The sequence below is a fragment of the Aquila chrysaetos genome, chromosome 2, assembly GCF_900496995.4.
Source record: "Aquila chrysaetos chrysaetos chromosome 2, bAquChr1.4, whole genome shotgun sequence".
In the NCBI taxonomy this organism is placed as follows: Eukaryota; Metazoa; Chordata; class Aves; order Accipitriformes; family Accipitridae; genus Aquila; species Aquila chrysaetos.
In genome coordinates this window covers 29,568,970-29,593,769 of record NC_044005.1, presented here as the reverse complement: position 1 = coordinate 29,593,769, position 24,800 = coordinate 29,568,970, and the positions used below count along the sequence as shown (strand labels likewise).

Sequence of the window (24,800 nt, the reverse complement as noted above, 5' to 3'; positions counted from 1 at the left end):
ATTCGGGAGATCTTGCAGGACCTCTGGAAGAAGTAAGCAACCTTCCGACATGGTGTTTTCTTCTCACATGATAGTAGGGTTATGAAGTAGCTTTTTAAGACCCAGTCAGTTTTCCTTTTATAGCAACCTATTTATACACTCCAAATTCAGTCACAGCTTCCACTGTACTGTACTGATTACTATAGTGCTCATTTCCTCATTCTGAATTGCATATGCATTTCTTTTCTCATTTTTTATTCTCTCCTTGTTAGATCTATTAGCCTTGCACTACCTCCACCCCATTGCTTAGCCTCTCCTAGGTTCCCTTTATAGGGACATTTGTCTCATTGACAACAAAGTAATCAACAGTTCAGTTATTGTACTTTAATAAAATAAACATTTTAAGAAAAGCTTTCCATCGTTGTTCATTTTTAAATGCATGAAGAATAGATTCACACAGTATTTGGGCAGCGGTTTAGTATCACTCAAGTTAAAACATCCTCCTCCACTCCACAGACCATGGAAAATAAGACTTCTTAAAACTCACTATCCTTTCTACAGTACCATTTGCTTACTATGTTAGTGGGTGCCTAATGGCCACTGCTCCTTTTTGCTTACAGCATATATTATCAAGTTCACTGACCTGTAAATCATTTGAAGACTGAAATCCAATTTAAAGTTTTCCCATTTGCACTAGACATAAGTTGTGTAGCAAACTTTTAGACACTAACAATGCTTCTAAATTCACAATGCACTTAGTCCAAAACTCCTAGTATTTTTGCACTTGGATTGTTAATGTTTGCTAAAAACCATAACATTCTTCAGCTGACTAAAAGCTTCACATCCTGAGAATGTAAAATCTAAATATAAATGTGGTGGGCGTATGTGGATCTTTTCTCTCTGAGGAGGCTCTGTTACGAATTTCCAATGTTTTACGCCACCACCAAGCCTCTGCTAAGCCGTGACACCTGTTCAGAATTTTCAGCTTCTTAACCCCTTATTACACTTCCTACCATGCCCAGCAGAAGTGCAGAAAGTGGAACAGAGTTCTGTCGTCCCAGACTTGCTGTATTAATTTTCAATGGCTCCTTGGTGTCTTTCACCATTCACTATTCACCATTAATAGCCACATTAAGGACAACTAAATGGAAGGACTTGCTTCTCATAACTGATGCCAGTAGATGCTCTAGTTATCAAGCAGACCCTGGAAAGAAAACCTACAAATTCCATAGGAGGAACATTAAAGATAATGCTGTTAATAGTAAATATTATTACTGATAATAATAAATGGTCTATACCAAAACAAAACAGCAAACTCTAACGTACTGCAGCTTTTAATTAACATTATGCTAAATGCATTCTTATCATTCACATGAATAGATTCGCTATTGTTAGGTTTGATATATTTAGCAAACATGAGCAGTGCACAATGCTAGTGAACAAAAATTCTTCTAGCATCAGTATGTAGCCACTTTCTAACATTTCTGCAAAAATTAAACCATAAGGATATCTCTTAGTTAAAAGTTAATATAATTCTGTTGAGACAGAATGCCTCCATGAGAAAACTTGTTTCAGAAGACTTTTTCATTACAAACCACAGATTCAACTCAGATTAATTACATTAAGAATTTTGACCTGATTTATTCATACAAATCAATCCAAATTCATTTTAGATCCAAAATATTACAATGATATCACAATGATATTAGTAAATTTTTGCAGGTACTAGGGAATCTTGTATAAATGTATTTGTTCAAGTGCTTCTCTGTCAACATCCTTTTCCATATACACATCATAGTTTAGCTCCATCTCTTCGACCCATTGGCTGAGCTGTATGTCTGTCTGAAACAATGAAAACAGATCCTTATATTAACACAATGTTGAGAAACACAGCAGGAGTTTCAACGTCAGTACAACATTAAGAAGGCAAGACATAGTAAGAGAGATTAGTCATTCCAAATTACGCAGCAATGATAAATTCATTTCTGGAAATGCCATTTAACTTAAATAGGAGAGAATAAAGATAAGTTTTAAAAATTATCTCAGTCAGTAGTCTAGATATTTTGCTAGCATGTTACAACTGCTTCTCTACATGCATTTGTATAAGCCTCAAGCAACCTGATCAGAGGGCAACATTCTGACAGAAGTGTTGAGGGAACAGCTAACTGTACCATGGAAGAATCACAGGTACTTTCTTGTTTTACACCCAGGGAGTATTGTATTAAGGCTACAAAGGGCTTCTCAGCTGCTGTGTAACTACTGCCTGCTCCAAGAAAAGGTTAAATGATACCATTGCTGCTCCTGGGGCTGAGGATCTATTTCACCCATCAGCATATAGGCAACAAATGATTCAATTTCTCTAAAGCAGACTACTGTGGCAAGCAAGCCACTTTATAAATAACCTTGTAATGTATGATCAGAGTTTGTTTCCTAACTAAAGCCAGCCCACATAATTTGTCTAGGCATCATACACGGAACAACTGTAATCTACCAATGACCTATGGCAGAATGGACACAGAGCAGAGGTTGGTCCATTGGAAGCGGTTACTACTCAGGGAACAGCAGCAGCAGCACAGGGCGTTCAACATCTTTGAAAGTTGCACTGTTGTCATGTTTGTTTCCAACTGCAATTTAAAGCTATGTCACTGATCCAAGATGCCTGATGGCAATCACTTGGCTAGTTGGGAGGCCACATCTCTCCCTAATCTGTACTCCTAACAGTTCATACTGGCATCTTATGAGTCATGTTCTGTGCTGACAGCAGGTCAGAAGACAAGAGTATCCTCAGGGATGATCCTTCTTTAATATGGCCCTTTCTCCCACTGGCTTAACAAAACAGTTTGTCATGTTTCAAGGCTATGCACAAAGGTAGAGCTAAATAGAGAAAACATTTCAAGGTTTTGCCTCTAGAAATTTATAAATACATCTGTACTTCTGAGGTTCTACCCCTATACCTGGAAGAAGTCTGATGGAAGTCCATATGATTATCACAAAACTTACTCATACCATAATATGGCTTTTTGTGTTGTTTTTTTTAACCTCACAGCTAAGGCATTGTTAATAATATGCACAGTAATACAATGATTCATGCAGCCTATTGATATAGGCTGGGATTTCAATTTTACAGGTGGGGACAATCAAAGTACAGGAAGATGTGTTGGCTGTCAACCTGGAAATACAATCCAGAGTCCTACATCTTTTAATCTATGCACAAAATAACACATCCTTCCTCACAGCAATCCTGGCAAGCAGATAACCTCAACTACAGAATTGCCACTTTCACAGAAAGTGACAAAACGTGTTGGCTAAAACTGGCTGAGGGAACTTACCTGGAGCTTTGAGAGCGATTCTTTAAGGCTTGGAACTGTCACTAATAAGGACCCTCTTTTCCTTACATTACAAGCAATAAATTCCCAAGCTCTGAAACATATTTAAAAGTAGGTCACCAATTTTTAGTAAGAAACCCATATTTGATATAAAATGAATCTAACACTTGTACAGTTTAGTGGCCGGAGGTAGGCTAAGCTTAAAGACTTACTATACATGCTTATCAGTCGCTATTAATATCTAAGCAAAAATCTTTGTATGAACAAAATCAAGCTTCATATTAAAAACAGATGGAATACATGGTCTTATAATGTTAAGATTTTGTAACTTCTTAACTCTGATACGTATATGCATGTCATTTTGTACTGTCAACACCTTCACTTTGGACTAGGATTAAACAATGACATTTAGTCCCTTTAAACTTTTGAAGAAAACAGAGTCTCTGAGCACACTGTTTTATTAAGCTTAACAACAAGCTGCTCTTTACATACATACTTTGCAGTCGTGACAAAATATTCTCTTAAGACATTAGCAATCGGAATATTTAAATATAGCCCCCAGCATTCATTTTTTTCTGATTTTGCAAGTCAGATCATTTCTCACAGCACAGCAATTCAGACTAAAAAGAATTTAATTTCCAGCATTCTTCAGATGTCATTTGTCTTCATGGTACTAATGCAACATTAAACCAATACTCCTGAGTTCTTGAAGAATCAAATGAATTCTCAGTCATGTGCCTGGAAACAAATCTCCTGGCAATTTGAAACACCCACTACCCTTCACCCATCCACTCTGTGCCTCTCTGGTTGACATTACCACCTGATATCAAGGGCAGTAGGACAAGCCTTAGCTGAAACAGCTAGCAAATGTCAGACTGTTGGCTGGGATGGTAGAGACACAGGCACTCTTTCTTTTTGACTGCCCATTCTAAAGGCACAGTGACTTTGGACGGTGAAGTTATTTATGTTTTAAACTGATAATGCTGGATTAGCAAAACCTCAGCTGTGAGTGTCTTGCACCTGAAAGAGAAGAACCTTAGCCATGTATTTGTTTGCTACCACATCCTTATGAAGTTATATTAGAAATATCATTAATAACCATGTTTTGCAGTGCATCTATATTAAAGCTCTGACACCCACAAGTCAGTGACCTGTCTTCTTTCTGAAGATTAAGCTTTATGCTGATATAGTAATTTCAGATCCTTTAACAGCAAGACACTATTTTAACAGATCAGTACAAGGATTCAGGGCAAGATTTGGGTAAACAAAGCACCAGTGTTTAGTGGGTTTAACAATAAACAACTGCCATAACACCTTAGCAGTTAATACAATTAAGTGTAGGCAGTTTAAAACAATTTCCTTATGTAATTTATGTATGTGACTTCAAAAAGCACAACCTTAAGGTTTTCCATAACTAACAAGGTTACACACACATTGTCAAAGAACTAGATAACTTGTTTGGACACATAGCTTACCTGGCCTGTTCCTGTCTGTCAAGAAAATATTCAAAGACATTATTCATTACAACAACATCAGCCTTCTGAAGAAGTGAAGCCTGAGTACAGATGTCTGCGTGAACCACCTGAAGGAGAAAAATGTCACAAGGCATAAATTAATTTAAGAGACAAATACAGCCTTCAAGTAGCCATGAAGCTTGTCAACCTAATACAGCACCTGCTACCACCATTTTGAACCAGTCATAAAAAAGGGTATTTCACAGGCTTTATAGTAGATAAAACTGTAGTAAATAACCAGAATAAGCTTTAAAAAATTAAAGAATAAAAATCAGATTTATCTCCTCTAATTAAAATATTTGATTCATTATGTTAAGTGAAATAAACTACATCTGACTTGTGGTCTAGGACACTGTGTGCCATAAAAGAGGAGGTGATGTATGCGATGGCTGTTAACATTTCACTTACCTATATTTTATCACAAATGCTCATTGATTTCAGGAAAGGAGCTAAGCTAGCTAAAGCTTTTTGAGGATATTAAAAGGCATCGCAGAGGTTCAGTGGGTTACTAAAGGATTACAGCTAGAAAAGACACTACATACAGACCCAGGTTTGACAGCTGAATTCTCATGACACGTACTGGGATTGGGAATGCCGGAAAGGCAGGATGCTCACAGTGGCACTGAAGGACAGCAAGTGCTTTACCTCACTAAAAAACTACCTCTCCAGTCAGCATAGGAGCTGGTTTGATTTCATCTACCTTCACCTACCAGAAAGGATATTAGCATATCATGTCATTTTCAAACAGGTGAGATTATAGTGACAGGAGAATAGGGATGCTCATTAACACTGACAAAATGTGTTTGATTTCCTCTTAAACATGGAGAAATACCATCACATCCCAAATCTGAGGAGAAACATAAACATCTTTTGAAGGGATAAGGGAGAGAAAGCCAGTCTGAATATTACTTGCATTCCACAATTTTTTTGGAAAGTGCATCCCTATATGTTAAAAATTGACAGAAAACCTGAACAACTTCTTTTCTTTCCTGTGTGACATATTACTAGGTTGTGCTGGGAATATACTAACCTGATGGATTCAACATTTCACATTTTGTCAAATCCTTCCAACACTGGACAGATGTTTAAAGGAATTCTTAATTCTGACAAAGAAGTTGAATGTTAGTATAGAAGATCAAAAACACTTATCTGTTGAAAAACGTTTTGCCCACTTAACAATATATCAATACTTGTTGGGAGGGTAAATTATGTATTCCTCCTCATAACAAACACGCAAAGCATGCTGTTCTGATTGATAGAGGAAACAGGTACTACCACCTCTGCAACTGGTAAGAGTTCAAGTATGGAAAAGATGACGAGTTGCCACAGTTTATGACTGTGGTTCATGCTATCAGAATGCATTACAGCAATAGCAATTATAGCCAAATATTTCAATATCAGTAATAACAGAAACAAAACTCTACCGTTCATAAAAAATTAGGCATCACAGCATTTCATCTCTGAAAGCTATATTCCATGGGTTTTCTGCAAGTGCTCCAAATCAGTAAAATAAACAGCTTTATCTCCTTAAACACATTACTATGCCAAGTTGTTCACCACTGCCTGTAGTGAGTGGAAAGGAAGCAACTGTGTTCTTGTACCTTACCCAGAACTGGCAGGTTAGTGTTTGAAGGCTCTATCTCATTGAGAAATAGGGACCGTTTAGTTGTCAGAATGACTAGTCAAATTTCTACTTTCACCTCTAGTGTGTGGACATCTGAGCTATTTATCCACTAGTTCATGGAAGTTAGAGCTTTTTAGACAATTAAGATTGGCAATAATTTATCTTAAAACAGTGCACTGTAAACTGTAGCAGTACAAGAGCTGATTAAGAAGTTCAACCATTCAGGCAGCAGAGAAAGATGACAGACCACTCAGGCCAGCATCAGTAGTCCTAAATACAGTGGGTCCTGGTTGTCAACTCATGTCTTCTGCATAAAGCCACTGCTAACTGTAGATTAAAATGAAAGACCATAAACTGCGGTGGTAGAGATACTGTGGACACAGGCTTAACTGCTGCCCTGTTACAGGGGCAACAGCCTCCTGCAGTGGGGCAGGACAGACAGCTAGGGGCAAAACAAGCCTCAGCTAGATCTGCCAGAACTCATGTATTGGAACCTAGATTTACCTAGACTGTAAGTGGGATTTGGCTCACTACTTCTGAGGCTAGAAGACATTTTACTTCACTCTCTTATTTTCAAGGGGCAGAAATAACAAAGCCACAGAATTTCCGTAGAAAAACCTGAGCAGCAGTCCTTTAATCCAAACACATGTGACTGGTGGCCTGTTCTACCAGTGGACTTCTTGTAGCACAAGAAGTCATGATTAGCACTACATTTTCTTAATGCCCTACTAATGGCAGTCCTAGTATTTTAAGCCTCAATTCAGAAAGATGCTTAAACTACTGGGAAACTTTGAACATGTGTTGATGTTTCCTTGACTTGAATAACACTTAAACCTTAACTTAAAATTAGTCTGCATTTACAGAGTAGGTGACCATTCTGACTAAAGTGACCTAAGCACCTCATTCTCCCCAAACACATCCTCATTCCTATGGGGGAATGTTGGACCACATAAGCACATGTGGCTGCACCATGAGCCAGACCCAGGTATTGCTCCAGCCAAAACACCACTTTTTTGCTCAGTTCTTTTTCAGCTGGACCAGCTCCCTGACCCACTTGGCTGTGTGCTGGCACAACAGAGGCAGCAGCAACTGATTTTAAAACTACCCTGTTGCCCAATGGGATACACACAAAGGCTTCATGATTACAGGCAATTTCTGAATGGAGGTCTCAAGTTTCCTAAGATCTGTTGAACTGTTTACTTTCCTCCCAGCATTTAAGTGTTTGCTCAAATGGCAAAAGATGCTTAGCAACTTTCTATGTACTTTAACAAACCAAATGTTGACCAAAAAAACACAAGCTTCACTCAAATTTAGCTACTATAGACATCATTCCACACTGCTGTCCTTTGGGAACAGGCTCTAATAAACTCAGAATATCCTGAAAAAAAAAATGTTATTTAAGAAGGGTCTCTCAATAGTTTTTCAAATTAGTGTCATTAATTATTATTAGCAACTGGATTCTTACTATTTTTCAAGCTGGTATGTATCTCTAGAGAGGATTCATTTGGGGGTGAAATAAAAATCTAAAGATTGAAACGTTCAAAGCAGTGTGATAACAGGAGTCACATGACTAAATTAGCATCTAATGAGACTCAAATAGCTAAGTCCTCAGGCACTGCTTTGAAAACGTATTATCTTCTTATCTTTATGCTCTGAAATGAATACTTCAGCAGAATTACAAGGTGTGAAGGAAAAACAAAAAGGCTTATATACAAGGTTGAAAAGCATGCATATAGATCTCCAGCTCCACTGAATTAACTTGACAGAGTTCCTAACTGCACTTTCAGTCTCATCACAATAAAGTGTTATGAACACAAAACATACGCAAAAACCAAAGGTTATGGATAAACTGGCAGCAACTGGGATTGAATCAGGCAACTCAATTATACTGCTTACCCTGTGTTAAATATTTTACGTTTATTGTTTCTTTCCAGTTTAAAATTGGTTACTTTAACTCCCAAGAAACTACTACACCCAGCAGTTTGTGTGACTCCATTCAAGTGCATACACCTGTGCATAAATCACAGGATTAAAGCCAGTATTCTACCCAGCGTATTCTACTTACCAATTTGTGCTGGTAACAAAATAACTGGTATTCCCCAAAAAGGAAAAAAAAAAATTTTTTTTCTCATTAAAATAGTAATTATTTCCATAATGGGACTAGGGAAATAGTTCCCATAACGGTATCGCATTATTTGAAACTCATTTTATTTGTGGAAGGTACATATGCACTGACATTCCAAGAAAGGAAACACTAATAGCCATAAGTTCTTTAGGTATTCTTAGATGCAAATTTGCAAATCCTACAAACATCTTTCTGCTAACATTAATGAAACACAGACATTTAGTTTTGTTATTCATAACAGAAAATATTACAGACTCAGTTTCATGGAGGTTAGTGGCAATAATGTCATTGATTTCACTGGGAGAAACAGCCAAGATATATCTGTTTTGCATGAGCCAGTAGGTAAGTCCACTCAGGAAAAAGGCTAAGCAATTCAACATGTTATCATATTTTTCCCTCTTCCCCTCTGCTATGAGATTTTTTTTTTTTCCTAATGCAAAGCCTTTGTTTAGGACCAAAACAAGCAAAGGCAGAAACTTCTCAGAACGCTGATTTACCAGCCACTCACATAAACAGGATACCTAGCACAGAGTGGTTAAAAATACATACACTAAACCACGTATTTAGTTACCTTTATTCTGTCAATGAACTGGTATTTTGTAATCATCATTTCTTGCAACTGGCAAAAGTCTGCATTCATTTCTACTCCATACAGTTGGGATGCTGAGCTATAAAGATAACCCTACATTAGGAAAAGGAAATTTAGTAACTGTGATGCCTTTCAAACAAATACAAAAATTTCAATTAAAATGGAAAAAATAAAACACAGGTTAAGATTAAGAAAGCATTTAAAACAGCAAGTTGAGAAATGTCTTTCAGTGGACATGACGTTTTTCAGAGCTAAGCCACTGATCTGGCAATTCCCACTTGTGTCTCACGAATTTTAATAAAAGATCCAAAATGACACGTCAAAATAATAAAAAGGAAAGCTCCAACTTCATTTCAATTGCAAAACAGATGGAAAATGGTCTAAGAAGGAAAGTGTGAAAGACTCTGCACATTTTTGTTTCTTGGGAGAATGGAAGAAAAAAATAGCAAGAGGAAAAAAACCACCCCCAAAATAAGACATACACATAGTCAAAGTGAATGAAAATGGAGGACAATATACCAGTAATATAATGGGATATTTTGGTACAGAGTCTTTGTCAGCACCTCTAAGTATTGTGTTACTCCCATTTTCAGGTGCTTCATACAGGTACATATGAAAAAAGATAAATTATCCCTTAATAATAAGCCCAAAATAATGGTTCAGTTTTGGACTGAGATTTTGGAAAATTGTTGGAGATGTTAGGAAAAAAAAAGTACAAATACTTGAGCCTACAGGGCCCTAATGAAGATATTGCTTTAAGTGCTATTGTCTCTGCTGAACACCATAATTACACTTTGCCAGCAATGGCAAAGGCAAACAAAGCTAAAGATACAGAATATCTGAGATATCTATCTACTACAATCTAATTATTAATGTTTTCTGAAACCCTTCAACTCAGAGTAGGAAAGCAACCTGTGAAGGTGAAGTCACCCCTCCTCCAATACAAGCGAAGAACATGATTAAAAAGGAGAACTCCTTTTTTAAAACGTTTCCCCTGCTTTATTTGAGACTATCTTCTACTGTAACAATACAAGCATTTAAGTACTCCAAAACAAATTCAGGCTAGCAAAAGTGTTACCATTTAAGGACCCAATGCTGCAAATATTTACAAATGGGAGTAAATTTCCTCATTTGAGTAGTCCCAAAATTAGATTATTCAGATGAGTAAAATTACATGCTCAAGTGTTTCCAAGATTGAGCCCTAAACAGCCATTGACTTTTGTAAGAAAGTTGTAATGTGTGTTTTGCATTGCTGTTGGCCATATGTTCCACCAGCCATGCCAAAAGCAATCAAAATTGCACTCAAGTTTCTCGATGAAGTATTTTATGTGCATTTTAAAACGCAGAGCAGGACAATATGCTTTTGGAGACAAATTCATATCAAAGTCTTCCTTTGTATAATTTAACAGTTTGTCAGCTTCATAAAGGAATTTAGCGTAACTAATCTATATATAGACATGGTCAAGACATAGAGGACAAACTTACTTATGAAGGAGAGACAGAGCAGGAACTAGCAAAAGAGCAGCATGTGTGACAGCAATATGCTACTCTGTTGGACAACAGACTTTTCCTCTCCATAAGCAAGATCATTTGTATTCCCTCTTGTGAGGAACAGAGCAACAACTGAAATCGCTAGTAAACAGCACCTTATACTGTTCAACCAGTCAGATCAGAGGTGCCTCTCAGAATGACCCGTCCCAAGATGGAGTAACGAGAGTAGGCAGTCAGAGAAGAGGGAAAATGTTTGTCACAGTAATAAAATATGAATTCCTGTGCTGGAAGTTACCGCAAATAGCACTGCACCAAGCCTGGAGCCAACGTCAACCACTACCTTTCCTGTCAGGTCAGGCAGTACATGTTGATAAAGAAACTTCAGTTCCATGAGGGAAAAGGAATGCGAAATAAACTCTGGGAAATAAGAACAGAACAAAGGTGTTGGGTGGGCAGTACTAACTACTGTATTACTAACCAATGAAATATTAATCTGAAGAGTTATCATCGCTGAAAACCTGTATGGTTTCCTGCCTGAACTAGTGTTGGGGACCCTGGAAAACCAGGGTTTGCAGATTGGAGGTAGCTTGCCAAGTAGTCTGTCCCAAGTCTGGGGATTCCTTCCCTTACATGGAGAATTTTGAAATCCTTCATGAAACTGAATTACCTTTTTCTGCACAGTGACATATATTAAAGAGTTCAAAACAAAGTAACTTGGAATTGTTTAAGTGAAAAAGGAAACATGGTACCTAAGGCTCAACTCAATCCATGCAAACCTTTTTATGGGAAGACACATTAATAGCTTGAATTTCAACTCCAAGGTTTTAAGGAACAGAATGTTCTCCATATAAACCATTCCTCCTTCAATGCCTGGGCTATACTGGCGACAGCACTGATCTGTACCACACCACACACAAGCTTTAAGACAGACGGTGCTTTTCAGCGTGCAAGAGGAGACTGAGGCTACCGCGTGGACCTTTACAGTATTGTCTTCCTCTTGCACCTTCCTTTTCATTGGTACGTAGCCCTACCTCCTTCCCTGCCCAGTTTCTGTGGGCAACTAGTGTCACTCATACACTGCAAATTAATTCAACTTACGTGTGTAGGAGTCTCCTTCCATTGGTTATGGGAAATAATTCTGGCCTGTGTGCTGCACGAGTCTGGACAAAGTCCTCCAACAGCTGGATGTTGTGTTGTCCAGCTGAGTCACTGCACAAACCAGTTTAGTTAAACTGAATTTGTTTCTCGTGTTCCCAAAAGAGCACTTACCTAAAGATGCAGTCTTGTATGAGCCACACTCTGTGCAGTAGCTCCTACTCATTTTTCCCTCCTCACACAATGAATCAACAAAATCATCATCATAAAGGAATGCATCAACATGAATCATGGGCAGTGGATGCTGGTGTATCTGAGAAGAGGAACAAAACCTAAGAAAGGCATAACCAAGTCTCTTAATTGCACCTACACTGTTAACACAGTTAATTGCCCCACCACCCTACCTTTCCCAAAATCCCTGAGATCCAAGTTTTTCCCTACTCATAAGTTACAAATCAAAATTAAACCATAGAAATCCTGCATGTAAACTGGATCATGAAATTCCACTGAAATAACCAGTAAGTGGAAGTCAACAAAGGAAAGCAAGCTGGTTCCGACAGCTGAGTAAGAGACCTGCCGTGAATTTTGTCTCCTTAGTGCTTGCTTGGCTATAGAGGGGATACAGGGTAAAGGAGGTTTTTTCCTCTTCCACTTTAATGAGGAGAATGTAACTTAAACTTAGGAGAAAGGGCAATTTTGCTTCTCATCTTCGACTGTCTGAATATTTTCATCTTCATGCCTTATGCCTCCATCTAGAAACACCCCTGATTAACACGGGTGTCATTTTCAATCAAAAGTACCAGTTGGGATGCTTGCCTTCTCATCATTTCAAGGGGTATAATCTTCATCCTCCTACTCCTCTTTCCTCATTCTCCCAGGCTTGCTGCACGTGGCCAATCCACTCTTCCCGTTTAAGCGCCACACACCACTTTTCTGGGAAAACGCGTTAACTTTCCACCTATACTGACAGCTCAAGTAGAAAAGGTGCTCTCCCCTCCCACAGGACTCACAGCCCACTTCTTTCTGAGCCATCAGAATCTGAAAAGAGCTGGAAATCATTTCTGGGCTGCCCACGTTATGGCAACAGCAAAACACTGGCCCTGTATTTCTGTTTTCTTTAAGGGGGCTGTTAGAGTCTATTATGGAGCTAGCATTAAAGAATCACTGTGACAAGTGCCATACCACACAGAATGAAAGCTATGCCAAATAACTTCTGATCAAAGTATTAAGAACTATGAAGCAACTTTCTTCGACTTTCTTGGGGTCACACAATCATGCAGCAACAGACCTGAGAACCAAACTGACATTTCCTATACCTCAATCCAGTGCTCATTCTCTACTATGAACTACTGCTAAAACTGAAATCAGCATAGTCCCCAAATAAATTATGTGGTTCAGCAAAAGGAGACCATAACAATCAGCTTACTTTCTGAATAGCTCGATGTTCTGAATTAAACATTGCCTCGATGGGTAAACGATTCCGCAAATCTTCAGCGATATTTTTGAGCACAACATCATTGTTACTCACCACAAGCTCATCAAAGTCATCTATAAATCAAGACAAACAAAAACTCATGAACAATCATATGTAGATCATGTGGGCTAAGTGATGACCAGTACAATACAGTTGCAAGACATAAACAATACCAGATGTCTAAGGTTTTTATTTGCAATGCATTTTTCAGCCTTTGTTAGCTTTTCCAGCCAATGACAGATTTCGATTGTAATAACTTTGCCACTTAAAATAAACGTAGAGCTTTTTTGAAATCTCAAATTATTTTCATATTTATAAACTTATAACTCACATATGATGGTCTGGGCTGCCACCAAAGTGATACTGTTTCAGCTTAAGATATAAAAACATCAAAGATGTTTTTGAACTATTGGAGAAATTACAAAACTCATAGTTGCCTGAATGCAGGCTTTTTTTTTTTTTTTAATACAAGTTTCTTTTTATACATACCATCTTTCTAATAAAGTGGTTACAAAAAAATCAGGGATAATGCACAGTTCAACAGTTCAACTTACAATACATTTTACATGACTTAAACTGAAATATCAAAATATTTCAAATGTGAAAGAAAATAGGAATGGATGTAAAACAGTACATTTTTGCAAAGCCACACTGTAAATTCTTGCTATTTTTCCAGGATATCCCTGCACTACTTTAACACCTTTTTACCTTTTTTTTTTTTTTTTTTTTTAAAAGACATCTAGAAAAAAGATTGAGCGGGAACCTTGGGAAGTCACCAATCCTTTCTTCTTCCAAGGCTGAATCAATAATGTGTCACTACTTCTCCAAACTATTCTTTTAAAAAAAGATTGTTAACACTGGAGACTCCACAACCTCCCTTAGCAATCTATTCCAGTGCTTGACTACACTTACTATTAGAAAGGAACACTTTTCTTAGTAACTGCTCTATATTTCCTCTGCCACAGTTTAAACTCAGTACTGTCCCACTTGCAATGGAAATAGAAAAGTTTGCTCCTCTCCTGTATATAGCAACTTTTTACTTCTTTGAAGACTTATCATGTGTCCCGTCAGTCTTCTTTTCTAGAAGAAACAAGATCCAGTTATCCAGCCCTTTCCTGCATTTTTTCTAGGAATCTGATCATTCTCATCACTCCCCTTTGGATCTTCTGGACTCCCTCATCCTTTATGAGCTGCAGTATTGAGTACTAGACACATTACTCCAGCTAAAGGTTTATTTGCACTAACCAGACTTTTCACACCTTGCAGCCAACATCCTGCTTACACACCCCAGTTTCATATTAGCTCTCTTCCCAGAGTATGATGTTCCTAACTGACATTCAGCATGAGATCTGCTGTACGCCTGTGCTCTGTTCCTTTTCTGTTACATTTTCCTCAAAAGAAGGACTAGATGAAATTCCTTTTTGTCTGGACACTGCTCTGAGGACACTGAACTGGTTCTAAACAAAGGCCAAAACTACATACCTGTAAAAGAAACAAAAACAACACAACAAAAAGCAACCACAAACCTAATCCTGAAAAATATACCAAACCCATCTACTGATTCTTGTCTAAAAATAGACGTGTTTGTCCTCTCTTCCCCAACCCTTCTGGTTTGTTTCTTGTTCTATTTAGACTGCCACCATGTTCAGCATGGACTGTGGTTTTTACATGTATGTATATCACTCACCAAAAGAAGATCTGAGAGCTTGTAGACGTGTTTAAAAAAGTTACTGTTTCTTAGCACTGCTGTCCCAGGTGGGAACATTAGTACAGACAACCTTGATGGCAAGCAGGTTCAAAATAAATCTGTAAAACATTCTACAAGTTTCTCTATGCTAATATACTTCATCTTTCTTGTGGAACACAGGCAACGCTAGAAACAGCGAGAAATTTTAAGGCTAGTATAGGAAACAGAGACCAGGTAAAACTTACAACTATGAAATGCTTCTGAAATGCTTTTTGCTTAAGCACTCTAGTGAGAACAATGATTAGAGAAACCTTCATTCATTAGTGCAAGACACTCTCTTCTTAAGAGTGTAAATGTAAATGGTTCTTTCAACATGTCCCCAAACTGACTCCAATAGATAATCCTGAATCCCCCCTAGTAAGCAGCAGAAACTTCAAATCATCTGGATTCCCTTAACATACATTTGCTTTATTATTTATTAAATGTATAGCAGTAACGCTCCAAGGCCCTGATGGGCACAATACCACTGGTAGCTGTTATACGACAGGAAGACAATTTGCTGTTCCAAAGAGCTCACAGTTAAGTTCTCCAGAACCTCAGCTCCTAAAGAGATGCAGACTTTGCATTGAGGAACACAGGAGGGATAGAGGCAGCAGCTGCAACAGCAGGAGCATTAACAACACAACAGGTGCAATGCAGCAGCTCCAGCTTGTCAGCATTTTAATTTGAAACCTCTAATGAGCACCCCATCTCCTGTTAAACTCATGGTCCATCCGACACTTGCAGATTTGTTACAAACATCCCAGAAGCAGAAGAGTGATTTTTCTGATCAGCTCAGGGAAGATTTCTATGGATGTGACACAGCACAGAAGTAAACCAGAGATTATGGGAAGGGAAGGTGGACAGATTTAACTGTTGCTTAACTGGGACCGTCAGCACCACGACAGGCCCTCAAGTGCAAAAGAGCCAGAGTTTGCTGAGGTGGATAACATCTAAGGAAGCAAGGAGAAAAATCGTGCTACAGACAGAAGGAGCAAGTAGAAAGCTGATATTAGCAGCTGTACAGACCAGTGCCTGTGGGCAATAAGCCCCTACATCTGGCACATGCTTTAAAACAATACTATTACTATGCAAGAGAGCTCATCCAGCTGTTATACTGCCTGTTAAGAGTATCAAATTCATATATAGCATTTAATGAAATGCAGGAAGTGTTCATGGACCACCAGGCCAGCCACATCACACCGCAACTGCGGAACTTCAGCTCCCTTTCTCCCAGAGCTGGTGTGTCAATAGCATCTGCTCCCTCATGGCCTGAGTGACCTTTTCTGGCCAACATTAGCAGCGGACAGCTCTCTAGGCTATTCAGTGTCCCAGCTCTACAGTAGAGAAATGGATACTCTCAGTGGGACACAGGTAGCACACCCATCTTCCTCAAATCCAGAACACCCCTTCCCTGCCTTGACTTCCATTTTTACAATTCTTGTCACAACACTGACTGTCAGGTCCTAAGGAAAAATCTTACAACACATGTGCAGCTCAAACAAAAAACTGTTGAAACACTGATACTGGAAAAAAAAATGATGAATGGAAATGCTCCTTCCCAACTATTAGTTAATACTGTAAAGCATGAGCATGCAGGAACAAAAAACAGAGAAGGAGGTTTGAACACACTCCTTCCAAGATGACAAAATGGCAGCTTCAGCAGAAGCTGCGCATGCAACGCTCTGCGCTTGCGTGTATAGTCTGTGACTGGGAGAGTCACCTCATTCCTGTGAAAGCAAGAAACAGCAACAGCTACCACAATAACTCATTTACTTTTGCAGTATGTAAATATTTATAGATTGCCATCAAGTACAGAACACAGGTGCCAAATATGAAAATATGCATTTCTGCCTCTGCCCGTACAGTTTTATCAACTCCACCCTTGTGTTTAACAAATTGTTCGCTCTTGAGAATCTCAGTATTGCCTTACAAGGGATCTTCAAAGAAGAAACAAAAATAGAAAACTGTTTTTTGTATCATTTTAGTGCCTGTTATATATATCTGAAATGGAGAGTGTGCAAACCAACCCCTGTGTTTGTTGAACAGACAACTAACCAGGAAAGAACTGTACAGTTCATGGAATACTGCAAGATGAATCACAATCATTTGTTTATGGAGGAAGTGTGAGTGCATAGTGTTTGTATTTTACTTCAAAAACCGGTTCCACTGGATCTACTCAACATGCATTTATAAAATTTAATTAACACATTGCAAAAAGCCTAATTAACACCCTGGTGCTGCTCAGCCTTTCTGTGCAAATGTAACACAAGTTAAGAAAACATCACAAAGCCTCACACAGGATAGAGAGCACCGCTATACCAACATCTAAACATCCTGGCACTGCGAAATACATGACTGAAGACAAGCAATGTATGATTTCCAAATGACAACAGAAGATTACATCACGTGGACAGAAGAGGATTTAGCAAAGGCAACCATAACAGCAAGCACCTTACGGTCTTCTAGACATATACTCAGACTCTCAGAAGTAAAAAGCAAATATTAGCCTCCATGTTACTTAATACAAGGTTAATTTAATCATTCAGTGTGTTTTAATGACACTGAACAAACAGGTCAAGGAGGAAATCCCACATCTCTAAAACCTTACTATCTCCTTTTTTGGGTAAACAATTTGAGAAGCAAACTGTGACCTCAGTATACCAACTTCTTCAGGAACTCTAAATACTATTTCTATCCCTAAGCATACTTAGCTACTGGTAGAAAGTAATCAGCTTTTTCCAATAGGAATACAACCAGAGTTTATTCATTCTTTAAGTCTTTTACATTCATAAATTGAAAGAAGCTTCAAAGTTAAATTTTAAACAAGGTAAGGCACACACCTATTTTACAATCACTAGTTTTACCCACCATTATTAAGTTTCAGTGACTAACAACTTAGAAGTACCTGGTATTCTTGAGACCTCTCTCGCAGCAGTATCATTTGTCACAACAAAGAAAACTAATGCCAACTCCCAAAGTTGGTGATTCATCAAATTACAGGTAACATCCCATTTTAGTTTACCAAACAACAGGGTAGTGGAAAACATTTTTGGTATGGCATAATTTTAACAACAAAATATATTCCAGTTAATGTGGCTCTGCAACGCTATTTTGATCTCTTCTGAAATGATATTTTACTTGGGTAAATCACTTCTACCAATTTGGATATAAAGCCTTGTACTAAACTGCTTTTTCACACACACAAAAAAATTACATATTATACTTGTTACATTGCAGAAACCCATGCTTTCATCCTTTTAAAGTGACTCATTCCACCTTAGTTCCACCTGCAGTGACAATAGTACTGAAAAGAAACATCAAAAACCATTTCCTGTAAAGAGTCAAGTTTTTTCTTACACTATTTCCTATTCTTGTCTTGTGAAAATCATCATCTGATAATTTTACCTAGCAGGTTTGGGAACACAATAATGCCTAGACCATAAAGTACATAATAGAAAAAGCTGGACAAACGTGGTCTGTTCCTAAGAGTATGATGAGAAGTTTTTTCTCCATATGCAGAACACTGTACTAAAGCAGCAAGTCCACTGTGGTCTGTTTAAGTTAATTTTGTTGGATACCCCTCCCTCACAGCCTGTTAAAAGCCTGAACTTACAGCACTGACTTCCCTCAACTTTCAAGTCACAAGCCTAAATCCTATACCAACCTCTTAAAAAGTTGCTTTGGTCCCAGTACAAGTGAATCCACAAGAAAAAAATTAATTTGTACTTAATTATATGTCATTTATCCTTAGAGGATTTGCAACAGTTTATTATTCAATGATTGTTTTGAGTAATACATCACCGTATGAACAATCAGCAATTCAGACCAGTCCATCACTTTGAAATCTTAGCTTTATATTTAAAAGTTTCTAGTGAAATGCATATAATGGAAAAAGTTTGTAAGATTGTTTTATTTTACTGTTACATGACTGAAAAAAAATTAAAAGCTAGTATTAGAACAGTCAGTTTTAACCTTGGTGAAAAAAATTTTTTTTTTAATCTCAGACTCCGCAACAGTACATGAGAAACCATAAAGGGTCTTTTTATCACCTTATCTGTGATTCACTGACATGAATTGAGAGATAGGCTTTTGTAATCTGCCTTAAAACTCTAAGTACAGCAAAAGTGTTCAGTAGTTGCCAGTAAGTAGAGTGGTTTGGTGACTTCAATCTCAAACTTGAAATTAGGATTCCTGTATTTACTCTGCCCGATTCCTGTATCTCTGTCCATGTATTCAGATAGCTTGATCAATTCTGCTTTCACTGCTTATCTTCTCCAGCACCCATTCTTACCAAATGCAACCTCTCCTGCTACTGAAAATTCTTAAGAGTTTGGGCAGTGGAGAAGTGAGAGAGAATATGACCATGCACACATTTATAGAGAAGCTATACATCAAATGCTGAGATCCAACTGAGGGGGATCTTCAGGGGGGGTTCCCCAAGTGGTTTGAATTAGCTCTTGGGCTTTACCCAAGTTTTCTTAGCCAGAACTTCTGGAACGTGGTTATTGCAGAAGGATATTAAAGCATTAATCATCCTATTATAAAAATGTTCAGTTAAGACACCAAAAGTTCCTGTTATTCTTTCCAACTCTTATTATTCCATTTTCTTTGAGATCTAAGACTAACTCAAAAGAAAAGCTGGAATGCAAGTCACCGTGAAATGACGTACATTTCACTGCAGTGTGTGGGAAGAACTGGCCGATTGCGAAACAGCAAGGCAGTGTTGCTAAGCAGCTGCTTTAAAACAGTAATGTCTTCTTCCATTATACGTAAAGATTTGGAATTTCTAAAATTTGCAATCCCCTCCCCCCCAAAAAAGCATGACTAGTTATTCTGTATTCATACAAAGAAGAAAATGAATAGCATCTTGCATACACTTACATTCCCATAATTACTAATGAAGATTAGTCAGAAATCATTAGAGTGAGAACCTGTTCAATGTTCTCTCAGTTCCACATACATCAGAGTCTTTACTTCAGAGAAGATAACTTGCTTTACTATAAAGTAATTTGGATCTTCCATGGAAAAGTTTCTCAATAACATTGCATGCATACAGCATGCGAGTCAGAAAACACCAACTAAGTTAAATTAATAAAAAGGCTGTCTTTGCGACAACACTAATCCTAACGGGCAACCACTTTCAGCAAGGCTTTACTCTAAGGCCGCATGTACACTTTACTTGAGAGAGGAAAAAAGCCTGGCTATAGCTAACACTGGAATCATGCCCAGTCCTCCTCAGCTGGAAGTAAAACTATAAGCTCAACATCTTGACAGAAACAGGAATAGGATGGCAGTAGGAGGTGGGGGGGAAATCCACACACCACAGAAAAACAACTTGTCTGTGAGGATGCCATTTTTGTTTCCATTTATCCTATCCTTGTTTGCTTACAGTTTTTTCATTCAGAATATTATCCCTTCCATCCCTACAACTTTTTAAATTTTGTTCATCAGAGGTTTGTTTCTTTCCTACATCTGTATTGCCAAAGACTAGGCTTTTATTTCTGTGTGGTACAGAGATCTGGTAACTTTTTAGCATCTCCCATAAAACTGTTTTTCTCTCTGCACAGAGAGAACCCCAAATTTCCTAGCTATATTCAGGGTACAGCAGCAGAAACCTCAGTACCAGCTCCTCACTATCCTCTGCCCAACCACCATTAATTATTACAGCACTATCTGGGTGTTACAATGGGCAGTGTAATTACTCAAATGCAACAACTCTGAGGGGAAAAAAACCCACAGTAAAAGTTACTGTCAGTATGAAGCCACAGAAGCAGCTCAGAGAAACAATGCAAAGAGAAGTGTCAAAGAAAAGTTGTGTTGGGGACATCACCCAAAATATTTGCAAATTTGGGGAAACTGCAAAAAGGGTAAAGGAATGTGACCTGCTGGACAAATGCCTCTGCTTACTTACTGTTCAATGCTGCAGGAAAATAAAAACAGTAAGAGAGACAGGTATCTCTTCTACTCTAGTCCTGTACTCACTCAGGGTGAACAAAAAGAAAACTGGAGATAAACCAGAAGGACACAGCCATTCAGAAAAAGCAGGGTGGAAAAACATAAACAGGTTAATGCCCAAAGAGGCAATGAAATATATTAACTGGATAACAATGAAAAGTTCTTACAGATAGGCACAAAGCTTTCTAATTCCCTCTCCTCTACCATACACCTACATGTACATATATATGTACATTAGAGGGGGAGACTGCAGCACCTCAAGACAGCACAAAAATTGGGCAAAGATTAATACTTTTACTTAAAACATCATGATTGACAGATTCAGAAACTGGTAACTTCTACAAGCAGTAGCATCAGACCAAATTCTATAGGCTCTAAATTTCTCCACAAATGTGGCAATCTGGGAAATAAAATGAGCCTAAGTCACACATGTCCCAAATGACATATCTGGGAACAAATATGATTACCTATAGCTTTATACTGCATCAGCACTTGACAAAACACAATCAAGAACTGTAAGGAAATGCCAAAGATGCAGATGCCCAAAGTACAACTTCATTTCTCAGAAAATAAATAAATAGCATCCAGCCACGACATTAACAGTGATAATTTTTTCCTGAAAAAGAGAGAGAAAATTAGTATAAATTACTATCAGAGCACAAGCCTGTAAACAAAGACAATAAAATATCATGGATAGGACCTGTAAGAATCCTGAACCAAAAAAGATTCTGACGATGGCCTGTCAAGTAGACTACACAGATGAAATTAAATTCATTACTTCAGCTGCTTGATCCTGATTTCCCTATGTATCCTGATCTGCAGCATATGAGCTAAAAAGTCATTGAAAGGCAACTACTAAACTAATTATGTTAGTTTTAAGATGATGTACATAGTGAAGCAGCAGCAATCAGCACTGATGCAAACAACATAAAAATGGAAGGACACAGATTGCTCAGATGTACCAAGCACAATGTAGTTCAAAATTTGGAACCCAATCTACACTTTAGCTTGTATCTTAATTACGAAGAGTAAATATGAAGTAAGAATATATACTTCCTTTCACTGAAAGACTTAGGCACACATCTAGATCATTAAAGTTCAGAAAAAAATATGTGAGGTATCATAATCTAATAAAGGCTAGGAACCATAGCCTACTTGTCATGCACAGAAAACTATCTATCTCTGAGACTTTTTGGAAGCTGTAGCATAAAAAGAATAATTTAAAAAGTTGTTCATTGACAAAGGATTTTTGCAAGTCTACATAAACTATGCCATTGGCTAAAAATTCCTATGGTAGAGGTAAAGCACGATCATAGAATTAAAGTGGAGAAAATAGTAAGTATGTGTTTCTTAACTGACATTTTAGCATTTTCAAGTTTCACTATAAAGTTCCCATTTGCTTTACTGTATTTGTAAAGGAGGCAGTAAGCTGAGAAAGCCATATATGCACACCACACAAACTAATGTAGTGTAGAAGGAGCTGTAACGATTTACGTTAAGTGAACAAGCAGTATGAATGATTGCATATGAAATTCAGTGAGATTTTTAAATTAGAGCAAATTGGATGGAAGAAAACCACTTCTAACAAGATTATTTACAGTTACCCAGGCATCATTTAGCAAGCAGAGCATGCTACTGCATCCAGACATGGACTCAAAAAGGAAGGGATGAAATATTGCTTCATAGAAGACTGCTCTACCATTATGTCTATACAGACATATGTGTAGACATACACATGTGTGTGTATATACAAGTGTACATACACACACACACAGAAAATGTTTAGTTACAATTAACGCTAACTACACCCACTGAACTTCAGCCTTCAAGTCTTAGGGAGTCCCATCCCTGCTCTAATTGTGAAGGCTGACTCGCAGATGCTCTGAAACATCTGGCAATGTCTTTTCTAGGAAAGAACCCGTTGGGGTGGGAGAGCTGCGTGCCCACCCAAGGAGGGCAAATGCTCTGTTCCCAGCTGGTTCCCTTCCTGTGATGCCAGTAGAGGGACCGCTCGGCCAGAGAAGGATCTTCCCCGCCTCCATCCGAGTGGCCCTGGGAGCTGCAAACCACAGGGCAACACTGAGATTGCAGTTCCAAGTGCCCGAACAGCTGGACAACTTCTAGGCGTCACAGCTGGCCTTTGTGCAACAGTCCCCATGCGTTTGCTTATGAAGATGTTTCCACCCTAAAGTGGAAGTGCTGCAACAAAAGAACTGAACAAGAAGAATAACCCTAGCACAACAGGGCACGACTTGGGGAAGTAATCTATCGTATGACAATTTTTTCCAACCCAACGCATGATCACCAGGGAGCAGGTTTACCGTCCCAGCAGGCAATGATTAATAAACAGGACGCACACTTATTGGCTGCTTGAGACTGGATCAAAGGATCAGGGGGCCTTCAAGATTCTTATCTGCAATGGCAAAACACAAATATACCCACAGACTAGACTAAGCAGCGTTTAGTTTATCCAGCATGGTGCTACATGCCTACAGCTTTAGTGCACTGCCTATATTCAGATTTTCCATGCCATCTTTTTGTTCAGTTGCAAATTAACAGCTTGTGCACTGTAAAATTATACTGAGGCACAAACAAGAAAGTGAGCAGAAAATGAAGTTAACTTAAGATGACATTAAGCAGGGAAAGTAGTGTTTGCAAATTAGCTCAACTCGCTATTTTCAAGCTTCTGAGAGGTTGCTGTGAAGATGTGTGAAGTTGAACGAGACAAGACCAACGTCTCGAAATCTCTAGATGCGCCAGGAGCAGAGTGCCTCCGTATGACCTCTGACGTTTCACGCTGGGGAGTTTAAGAGGTGACCACCCCAGCCATCCGTCCCGCTCTTCTGCCGGGAGCGGCCCTCCCCGCAGCACAGCCGGCAGAACAACCGCGACCCTCCCAGCCCTGAGCGTCCCAGCGGCTCCAGTCCAGACGGACACGGCAGCCTGCTGGCTAAGGCGGCTGAGAAACGGGGGCCGGTGACCACGGACAGCAACGGGCAGCTTCAGGCACAGCAACCCCCGCTTAGAGTCGGAGAGGGCGGGCGGCATCAGGCGGGCTGCCCGCGCCACGGCTTCGGGCCCCCCCCGACCACTGCCACCCACGCCGGCTGTGCCGCCGGCTCCCTGCGGCTACGGCGGCCCCGCTCCCGGGCGGCCCTCTAGCCCCGGCCAGGCGGCTCCGCAACGGACGGCCTCGGGCGCGGGGGGGGGCTGCCGGCCGCGACGCGCCTCGGCGGGCCCCGTCGGCCTTGTGCCGCCGGCAGAGCCCAACGCCTGCCCGAGGAGCGGAGCGCCCCAGCCCGGGCACGGCTCCCCTCAGCCCGGCGACCGTTAGGCGGGCACGCACTCGGCCCCGCGGCGGAGGGACGCCGCTCCCTCCCTCCCTCCGTCCCTCCCTCCACACACACGCCCACCGGGCGGGACGGACGCCCGGTCGCTCGGTGCCAGCACCGTCACGGAACGGGGCAGCTCAGGCCCGCTACGACCAGCCGGGCCTCCCCCCGCGATCGGGGCCCGCCCGCGGGGCCCCGCCAGCTGCCGGGCGGCGGGCAGCGGCACCCGGAGCGCAGCGCCCGGGCCGGGCCGGGCCGGGCCGCGCTTACTGGTGTTGCGCATCCAGTGCAGCAGGCGGGGCAGGTCGGCAGCGCACGTGCCCCGCACGGCGGCCAGCACCGCGCGCCGCGCCGCCTCCAGCTCCATCGCGCCGCGCCGCGCTGCGCCGCCGCCGCCGCGGGGGGCGCTCCCCGCCGCCGCCGCCTGACGCGGGCGGCGCCTCGCGCCGCGCCTGCGCGGGCCGCCCGCCGCCTGCCGCCGCCCGCACCTGCCCCGGGCGCAGGGTGCCGGGGGGAAGCCCCGCCCTCCGCGCGCACCGACGCCCCGGGTGCGCATGCGGGAGGGCG

General features: G+C 40.1%; 1 protein-coding gene across 5 annotated transcripts; it reads right to left on the bottom strand.

Annotated features, from left to right (window-relative positions):
• Positions 1-348: 348 nt before the first annotated feature.
• LOC115333362 lies at positions 349-24,640 on the bottom strand. 5 transcript variants are annotated; one of them, XM_029996255.1, is made up of 9 exons: positions 24,504-24,591; positions 21,369-21,517; positions 13,170-13,291; positions 11,918-12,056; positions 10,944-11,065; positions 9,140-9,250; positions 4,781-4,887; positions 3,309-3,399; positions 349-1,821 (listed from the first exon to the last, which is right to left on the bottom strand). In XM_029996255.1, the coding sequence occupies exons 2-9, from the start codon at positions 21,385-21,387 to the stop codon at positions 1,705-1,707; spliced, it is 828 nt and encodes a 275-aa protein (XP_029852115.1). In that variant the 5' UTR covers positions 21,388-21,517; positions 24,504-24,591; the 3' UTR covers positions 349-1,704. The 5 variants fall into 5 exon arrangements, with proteins under 5 accessions (XP_029852115.1, XP_029852105.1, XP_029852125.1 ...); XM_029996245.2 differs by lacking the exon at positions 21,369-21,517 and having other exon boundaries at positions 24,504-24,640; XM_029996265.1 differs by lacking the exon at positions 21,369-21,517 and having other exon boundaries at positions 11,918-12,075; positions 24,504-24,621.
• Positions 24,641-24,800: the final 160 nt, after the last annotated feature.

Bases quoted from the DNA above. Each gene is read 5' to 3' on its own strand.
- LOC115333362 (XM_029996245.2), bottom strand. From the start codon at position 24,600: ATGGAGCTGGAGGCGGCGCGGCGCGCGGTGCTGGCCGCCGTGCGGGGC. The intron at 4,888-9,139 runs GTAACTAAATAC...TTTCTCCTTCAG, and splicing joins AGTTCATTGACAGAATAAAG to GTGGTTCACGCAGACATCTG. The intron at 1,822-3,308 runs GTAAGTTCCCTC...TCATTGTTTCAG, and splicing joins AATCGCTCTCAAAGCTCCAG to ACAGACATACAGCTCAGCCA.